This window comes from Scyliorhinus canicula, chromosome 19, assembly GCF_902713615.1.
Source record: "Scyliorhinus canicula chromosome 19, sScyCan1.1, whole genome shotgun sequence".
Taxonomy (NCBI): domain Eukaryota; kingdom Metazoa; phylum Chordata; class Chondrichthyes; order Carcharhiniformes; family Scyliorhinidae; genus Scyliorhinus; species Scyliorhinus canicula.
In genome coordinates, this window is record NC_052164.1 from 29440950 (window position 1) to 29450796 (window position 9847).

The window sequence follows — 9847 nt, forward strand, 5'->3', positions numbered from 1 at the left end:
TGCAGTCTTGATGGGCCGAATGGCCTCCTTCTGAACTGTAGGGTGTTGTGTTCCATGTTCTTGTCTAGCATTGAATCTGCAGAACTGTTGGTGACTTAGCCAGAACTAGGATTTATTAATGTGCACGTGGTAAGTTAACGATCAGGAACAGACCTAGTTATCATAGAGTTACATTAGACTCTCCTGGAACTACCTTTATGTGTGACTGTCCTCATGAAAGCCTTACAACCTTCCGGTGGTAGCCAGAAGTCACCTGACTTATATTGAATGCCACCTGCTGGTGGGAGGTCACACTGCTGAGTACATGGCCACCTGCTGGTGGGAGGTCACACTGCTGAGTACATGTAATATTATCTACAGTCATATCACCCAATAGGGATTCTATGATTCCATCATTATTCTTTGCAGTTCAACTAACAGTGCACATCAACAATCCTTAAAGCTCTTGTCAGACAAGGCAATAAGACCTATTCAGGTGCCCAAAGCACTGTCTCAATGCACCAATTGTGCATTCCAGCACAATATTACACCTCTGGTCAATATAATGGTCACTTAACTTTTAAGGTCAGACCCCTACAATCAATCACTACGTTGAAAAAAATTAACCTAACAATCAATATCTAATTATGCCCCTTGAACTTGGCAAAATCTTTTAGATTTACCTGACAAAATGTTGCCAACTCCACAACAGGATTCACCCAGGAGTCCTGAATCCGCTAGGGTGCAGTAAACCACATATAACAAAATTGGCTCTGCTCCATGAAAATAGCGTGGGATCTAAAATGCTTATCCCTTCAATGGAGTAGGTAAAGGCTTATGAGGGCTCACTACCCGCATCCTTATCCCAGGGCCATACAAATCCCACATGCAAGGAAAATGAGGGGGGGGGGGTGGGGGTTGGGATCTTAGAATTGGGTTCCTCTTCAAAGGGCAGCACGGTGGCACAGTGGTTAGCATTGCTGCCTCACGGCGCCGAGGTCCCAGGATTGATCCCAGCTCTGGGTCACTGTCCATGTGGAGTTTGCACATCCGCCCCATGTTCACATTGGTTTTGCCCCCACAACCCAAAGATGTGCAGGGTAGGAGGTTTAGCCACGCTAAATTGCCCCTTTATTGGAAAAAGTGAATTGGGTACTCTAAATTTTTAAAAAACGAATTGGGGTTCCTCTTGTGATCTTTAAATTCCCCTTTGTCTGTTCTGACATGGATGGAGGCATGAAAATCCACCCTGATGTGCTTGGGAAACATCGATTTGCTACAATCTGCGTTACCTTATGCTACAGTTTGGGCCTTCCCACTTGCTGGCATTGAACAAACCTTGGCGGGGATTAACTGGGATGCAAACCTGTTGACATTCTGAGAGGCAGTACCAACTTCAATGTGACTGGGGACAAAAAAAAACATCAAAGGTCCTTCTCATAATTCTCCATAAGTGACCCACAAGCCTATTTAAGACAGGAAAGATTAAATGGGTCATATCGCCTTCCAAGAACCTCAAATAGTTTAAATAAGGCATTCAGCAATCCGTGCATCCTATGAAATTCTTTTTGACTCAATAAAATGTAGAGTATCGGTTACAACTGATATTTGAAAGATAAAAATCATAGTTAGATATTGAGTGTTGGCTGGATGGCTTAGCTAGATGAGAGTTCACAATTGGACCCTTCTCTCAATCCACACCATGAATGTCACAATTTCAGCGAGGGTGGGTAGAACAAGTAACCCTGACCATTTTACCTTTCCCAATCCCTGGAGGTGACACTAATTCTGTCGCCCCCCCCCCCCCCCCCCCCCCCCTTTACTGGCACCAAAATTGACCGTAGCTAACTCAACATAGACTGCTGGTCAAATCTGGGATCATTCTGTGCTGTGTGACTCAAGAACTCACTGAAAATCCTATTGGGCCACCAGGGAAGGAAGATTCAGGTGGAGTCCAAACAGCAATGGTCCCAGAATGACAACAAGTATGGCAAAACTGTGCTGTTCACATGCAGAGGAGGAAAAGAAAGAATCACAGAATCCGTACAGTGCAGAAGGAGGCCATTCAGCCCATCGAGTATGCACCGACCCTCTGAAAGAGCATCTTATCAAGGCCCACTCCTCCACCCTATCCCCATAACCCTGCCTAATCTGCATATCTTTGGACACCAAGGGGCAGCCCTACCTCGGCCCATACCCCTGTCCTATCCCCATAACTCCACCCAACCGTTGGACATTTAGGGGCAATTTAGCATGGCCAATCCACCTTACCAGTGCATCTTTGGAATGTGGGAGGAAACCGGAACACCCGGAGGAAGCCCACGCAGACACAGGGAGAATGTGCAAATTCCATGCAGTCACCCAAGGTCCGAATTGAACCCGGGTCCGTGGCGCTGTGAGGCAACAGTGCTAACCACTGTGCCACCGTGTCGCCCATCTCAACCTTAAGATGCCACCTCTGAATAAGCGCCACCTCCTCAGTCCTGTTTTGAGCTGTCAACCTGGATGATGCACCTATGAAAGGATGCATCTTAAAAAGGGATGAAAAGGAACTGCAAACACATAACTAATGACAAAGAAGCCTTACTGAAGGGGCAGGATACAAACACTAGAAATGCAAGATCTGTTAACAAAGCATTATGTATGGGAGTTCGTGCTCTCTGGAGAGGCTTTAACAGATGTATGTGTGATAATGTAAGATTATCTCAAGGGGTCATTAGTAACTCCAACTGCTCCCTCTGTGGCTGTGAAAATGACAGCAGCTGTTAACTTTCTAGCTACTAGGTTGTTCAAAACAGTCTGTACGAGAGACAAAGCACCATGGAAGGGTAAACTCCACCTACCCCATGTTTTCATTGGGAAACATGTTTGAACGGAGCATGGCTCAGAGATCCTGGGCTACTAAACTAGCTGTTCCCTTGTTCCCCACTCCCTTTGAGCACACATTCCAACCAGGAGCGTCTCTAGATGTGCTGTGGAACGCAAGAGATGACTGAAGCCCTGCCCCAACTTTTGAGGAAGTTTGTCCATTTCCACAAAAGTGCTGGAAATACAGGTCAGAGATACCGCCTCACAATGAGACCGTGTTCAACCACCAAATTTCCTTTTTCAAGCCTCTCGTGTGGCATGCGGATTTGATGGGTGGAGTGACAAGCACTGCACCCTTCCTCTCTCTCTGCCACCAAGGGCTATTAGCTCCTCCTCCCTTTGTGAATTGTACCTGCCAGCCGTGTGCATCAGCAATTTTGCAATCAGCATTGCTGGCGCATTTACGACCTGATGATTTTAATGGGATTCACATACAAACTGTTTGTCTGCTAAAATGCAACTATTGTGGCAATTTAGTGTGTTAACTAATTATCAGTGACAGATTAGGATGGTGCCTTTCACAAACAGCAGCATCCCTGCCTTGACAGCAAGTGAAGGCATTTACTGCCAGAAAAATATTTTTTCAAAACTTCAACTCATCCAAAAGCTTGGCTGTCCACATCTTGCCAAGTCCTGTCAACCCATCACCCTCTCTTACCTAAATCTGCTCCCAGTCCCTCCATGTTTCAGATTTAAATTTCTCATTCTTGTGTTTAAATCCAACCTTATTTTCGGCCACCAGACTTCCCCATTCCTCTGATTCCCAGGCCTTTGTGCAATGCCTGCCTCCACTTTGTCCCATCTTTGCTAGTCATGTCTGCAGTCACCCAAGGATTGCAGCTGTGGCTCAGCACTCTAACCTCTGAATCACGAGAGGCGTGATTCTCCGCTCCCCACGCCGGGTGGGAGAATCGCGGGAGGGCCGGGCGACTAATTTCACGCCCCCCTGACGCCCCCCGCGATTCTCCCACCCCCACACGGAAGAATCGCCGGTCGCCGTTTTTCACTCAGGCACACACAAATGTTCAAATCTGCTGATAGCTGCTGAAAAAAGGATAAGGAAAGCAAAGAAACCAAAGGGTACAAATAAGATACTGAGTGAGTGAATATGGCTGCTACAAAGTTCCCCCACCCAGTTCCTGTTCAATGAAAGGTGATATGTGGCAAAATTGTCAGCTTTTCCACTTGTAATGACAAAACTATGAGCTAAAAACAGATTTAACTTGTGGCGGGTCGAGTTCCGCCCCCTAACTGACCTCCAACAAAATAGTTTGGGGACCAGATGGTGCTGGTAAGCCAACATGTCAGCCAGCTGGACAGAATCACATGCCTGCATCCATTCTCGCCCCCCCCCCCCCATGTTGGGGCAAAAGTCCTTGCTGTGCACTGAAAAAACAATTTGGAGACTCATTAATACACCTCTTCTTTTATTCTCTGACTGTGAGAAGAGATGTGACTTGAATGGGCTCTGACAACCAGAAAGCATTTTATTCCAATGGCCCGTTTCTTAACTTTTCGAGGAGGTTGGTTTTATTCAAATAAACGCATTTATCTTTCCATTTAATGCCTTAGCTCCTTTCCTCACACCAAATCTCTGATATCAATGACAGAAAAGGTGGACCCAAGAGAGATAAAACAGCTTTTACGTATTTAAAATTGTAGGAGTCACTTAATTCACTTAAGCGTTGAGCTTTACAGTGGAATAACACATTGAGACTGTGCTGATAATCATGTGGCAGTAATCTGCAGTGATGTAACCACAGTGGGTTCTCTCAATCATTAGTATAATTCCAGCTCCACATTTATCTGTTTTTACTCTTTTGTTTCATTCAGGCTATGATATGTAATAAAAATATGTAGACATATCTACTGAGAGTCTGTACAGGCCATTATTTAAGCAAAAGACTCATCATCCAGGAAGCAATGAGTTTGTCATTATGGTTTTTAGCAATTTTTTTGTTGTTCGTTGCCAATTTTCATCATCCAATTTTGTACACTTCCCGCTTCAGGAGTAGGAATTTGACTGGTTTTCCTCTCTGTATAGTGAAGTACAGTGCCCATCTGGTTAGATTGCTTGAGATCTGCTCATTTAATACAAACCCAGGTTTTGAACATGGGGTCCTCCCAGCCTGAATGGCCCATCTACATGCTAAATTACTAGGCAGCCACATAGCATCATCAGGATCCCTGGACTAAATTACAGCTTTGCTGCTCACTCACTGTAATAATTCTATGTAATCTCGGAATCATGACTTGGAAGCTTGACAGCCCCACAGCCACTGCTTCTGAAGTTATTGGGTTATTTTTCTCCTCTTTCCCCTACTTCTCTCATTGGGAGCAGAGCAGAGCATGTGCCCTGACATCCTACTTGCCCTACACATAGGAAAGGATCTTACTCTTTTAAAACCCACCCACATGCGCAGTGTTAAATCACAAAGTCAAAGTTATGCCATAAGAATTTGGTCAGTAAACATTCTGTGACTCAATACCAAGACTGCAGAACCCACTCTTGAAGAGATCTGAAGCTCTATTTTTAACACTGTATAGAAAAAGGTGCTTCTAAACTTCAGGATTTAGATTGAATATTTTGAACCAAACGTCCAAATGCCATTTTGTAAAATTGGAATACATTGGTGAGCGATCATTTGGTAACAGCAGAATAAGATTTAAGATGAGGAAGCCCAAGTTAGACAAAGACCAAAAATGTTTTTTTTAACAACAGAATAAAGAGATGAAAACAGAACGAGATAAAGTGAATGAGAAAAACATTTGGTGAACTTGGAAACATTTAAAGACTTAATCAATAGAGTCCAAGAGAAATATATCCCGCTGAAAAGTACAACTGATACCATGGGTGAATAAAAAGAAAAAATAAACTCGAGTAAAAGGCATCCAGCATGAAAAACAAAGGGGAAGATGATAAAAGGGAATATGAAAAGGTCAGAGAAGAAAAACAAATGATAGGATTCATTTATCAAGAAATATATAGAAAAAAGCAGACATGTAAATAACAAGAGATAAAGTAGGATTGCTATCGAACCATGCAGGAATATATGTGAAATAAATCAGGTAAATATGATGAAATGGCAGAAATATTTTAAAAATTACTTTGCCTCAATATTTAGCAAGAAACCAACACAGTGGCATGACATTAGAAGAATGTGATCCAGTAGATCTAAAATCATTTAATATGGAAAGGGGAAGATAATTGATAAATTACACTTAGGATGAAACCCCCGGCTCACCCAGTGCGGAGGGGGCAAGGAAGGAGTAGGACTTCCACGTGACCCTGCTCCTGGGCCTACCCAGACTCGCCATCAGCAGGTCCAAGCGGCAGATGATCGAAGGGGTCATCCAGCCTGACTGCCTACTCCGCTATTGTGAGAGGGAGCACACAGTGTCTGCCGGGACTATCGAGCTCTTCTGTGCCCAATGGGCTGTTTTAGCAAACACAATAATCACATTTGGTTTAATGTTTTATGTTTCCTTTGTGATTTGCTTTTTGTTTGATCTGGTGTCCCTTTAAGGGACTGTTCTTTTTGATTAATCACTCAGTTTGGTTAGTTTAGTTTATTTGGTTTACAAAAAATAAAACCCTTGACCAAGCTGTATTGCATCGATGTATATTAAAATAAATTAAGGAAAAGAGCCTCCATTAAATATGTCTGAAAATTCCTTAGGAAAGGGAATAATGCCAGTGGACTGATGGACAGCTAATATAATTCCCACCTGTAAAAAGGAAGATAGATCTAAGTGCAGGAAACACTAAACCAATTAGCTTATTGTTGGTGCTAAGAAAGATAGTGGCATCTTTATTCAGAGATGTAATGAAAAAACAGCTAGAAACTGAAAATATAACAAAGGAAAGTCAGCATGACATTCAAAACACAAGGCGAAGCTTGACCAACCGTATTTACTTCTCTGAAGAAGCAATAGAATTGTTAAATACTATTGAGTTTCCCCAAAAATACTATTGGTAATATACCACAAACTCATCACTCAGGATTTAGAGGGGCTGGTTTTGCACAGTGGGCTATACAGCTGACTTGTAATGCAGAACAAGGCCAGCAGCGCGGGTTGAATTCCCATACCGGCCTCCCCAAACAGGCGCCAGAATGTGGTGACTAGGAGCTTTTCACAGTAACTTCATTGAAGCCTACTTGTGACAATAAGTGATTATTATTAAGACAAGTGTATGTCGACTCAGGGGACAAGTAGCAGAATAGATAGCAAACTGGCTACAAACCCTAGACTGTGAGTAGGAGTTAAAGGCAGATACTCAGATTGGCAAATGGAGGGAAATGCTCTCCAAATATTGGTGCGGGGACCACTGTTTACCATTTGCGTAAATGATTTGGACCAGGAATTGGATATACAAGTTCTAAGTTTGGGGTTCATGCAGAATTGAGGGTGTCATTAATACAGAGGAGGGGCTCAGAAGGTACAACTGTACATGCCCCTAAAGTTAACAATGTGGATCAGAATCTTTATTATTGTCACAAGTAGGCTTACATTAACACTGCAATGAAGTTAGTGAAGCCCCTAATCGCCACATTCTGGCGCCTGTTCGGGTACACAGAGGGAGAATTCAGAATGTCCAATTCACCTAACAAGCACATCTTTCAGGACTTGTGGGAGGAAACCCACGCAGACACAGGAAGAACATGCAGACTCCATACAGACAGTGGCCCAAGCCAGGAATCGAACCTGGGTCCCTGGCGCTGTGAAGCAACAATGCTAACCATTGTGCTAGGATTAATAAGGCCACAAAAAAGTAGACAAAGTTCTGGGGTACATTTCTGGTGTGAGAGAATGGAAAAGCAGGCAAGTTATGTTAAAGTTGTACTGAATCTCGATTAGACCACACTTGGAGTACTGTGAACAATTCTGGTCTCCATTTTGTGAGAAGAGCATGGAGGCACTGGAGAAGGTGCAAAAAGAGATTTCCGAGAATATTAGAGGTTATACCTATTGAGAAAAATAAACAGGGTGTAGCTCTTCTTTCTAGAAATGAGAAGACTGAGGACAGACCTGAGAGAGGTCTTTGAGATATGAAGGTGTCTGATAGGGTAGACATAGAGATAGTTTGTCCACTTGAAGGCATGAATAGGACCAGAACAAAGAACCATAAATCATAAGATAGTCACGAAAAAATCTAATAGGAAACTCTTGGAGAAATTGCTTTATCCAGAGAATGGATAGAAAATGGAACTTACCACTACATGGAGTGGCTAAAGCAAATAGGATTGAAGGGAATGCTGGGTAAAACACAAGGAAGAAAGGAATCAAATGATATTTTAATGGGAAGAGATGGAAAAGAGAAAGAGGGGGCATTGGAGGAACACCAGCCAGTGTAGTCCTGTTAGCCAGGCTTAAAGGCCTGATTCTGTGCTACAAACATTTCCTAACACTTGGTAACAAGAAACCAACCCCTGTGGAAACCAACCCCTTTGAATATTAATTACAAGAGCACCAATCCTTCATTGCTCTACTTGCAAAAAGAAGGAAAAGGCGAAACAGAAACAAAAACATTGCTTGGTTTTAATCAGAAAGGCCTCCCCCTGAAGTCTATCGCAAAACTAACTCAGGAAGAAAAATGAGCAAACCTTGGGGAATGACTGGCATTGGCATGAACTGGAGTTCTATTTCACCTTCCAGGTACACAGGACTAGTTCAGGCCAGTACCAGTCCTTTTTCTACGTTTTACTGTTTCTTCCCTCTAGGATACTCCTTCCTTTTCTTCTTTTGATAGTGATCTATCCAGATAAGTAGGCAGTTGTCTTTATTTGGCTCATTTTTCTTCATCTTGCCTTAAATGTGATTGAGCATCTCCGTCCTCTAAGCCAATTATTCTAAATTGATATTTTGAACAACATTTTATTTTGCAGAGAATCCCCGTTGTACTTTAATGCAACTCTAGCAATGAGAGCATCATTCTACAAGCTTGCAAGCCCAACGAGTAGCCCTGGATACACATCTTTCAACCCATGCCTGTGTTTACCCTGTGAGCTGTAAAACGGTATGTATTACTGCTTTCCAAAAAGGCGTTAGTCAAGGACAGTTCCAAAGTATATACCTAACATTCCTCTTCGTTTGTATACTTCATCCTTCCCAGGTGCTCTGCTGCATGATAGTAATGTGGTGTCTTCCATTCCCAGATTACCCTCCGGACACTTTCTGCTCGATCCGTACTTTATTGAACACCTTCCAACGAACTGGTCTTTACCTTATTTTTTTAAAAGTTGTTTTAGCTCCAAAGGATTTTTTTTGCTTACGCACTGACTCCAGTTTAAAAGTAATTAATTGGTTGCGAAAGACTTTAGGATGTCCTGAGGATATGGCATTTTTGCAAAATAAAACGCACGTTGTTGCTTTGTAACTTGTACAAACACCCATTGATCCCCTATGACACTCCTCACAGAAAATAGCACGGTGTAGTCACATATTGGTGCAGATTTTGCAGTGGTAATGATCCAAAACTGCCAGCATTCACCGTCATTACTCCTCTGACACAAATAGCAACTTCGCAAGTACAGAATAATGTGGAAATCCAGAGGCTGCAGTCTGCTTCTCCACAGGATTCTCTGTTGAGGACCCATTGAACTGCAATCAATGGGAAATCAATTCAATTGATGAGAACCTTCTCTATTAGGCTGCCCGTCTCACTGTAAAAATCCGTAAAAGAGTTACACTTCGTTGAATGTGATTTGTAATGGTGTACTATCTTCATAATACTGCCAAACACCCTCACTGGCCCTGAGGGGCTAACTTTATATTCATAAAAGGTCAGTTTTCTCCATAATGCTAAGAAGCTCCCTTCGGAAAAACATTTATTCTTTATCTTTATTTGAGCTTGTATCTTAATCCAATCTTTATCCTTTATTTGGCTATCTGGAAATTTAAATTAGAAATGAAGGATAAATAAGTGCTTTGAATTTTTTAGTTTTGTATGTGTGAATACTTCAACATAAGTGTCTCTTTACCTGGTGGCTGATATCAA

The 9847-nt window shown here is 42.6% G+C and overlaps 1 protein-coding gene across 1 annotated transcript in view; it reads left to right on the forward strand.

The window, feature by feature from the left end:
• Positions 1–8986, forward strand: part of LOC119954536 (glycoprotein-N-acetylgalactosamine 3-beta-galactosyltransferase 1-like) — a 73897-nt gene extending 64911 nt beyond the window's left edge. Inside the window, exon 4 of the mRNA XM_038779848.1 lies at positions 8736–8986. Coding sequence (XP_038635776.1) covers positions 8736–8756 — 21 coding nt within the window. The 3' untranslated portion in view covers positions 8757–8986. The remainder of the gene's footprint in view (positions 1–8735) is intronic.
• The last annotated feature ends 861 nt before the right edge of the window (positions 8987–9847 follow it).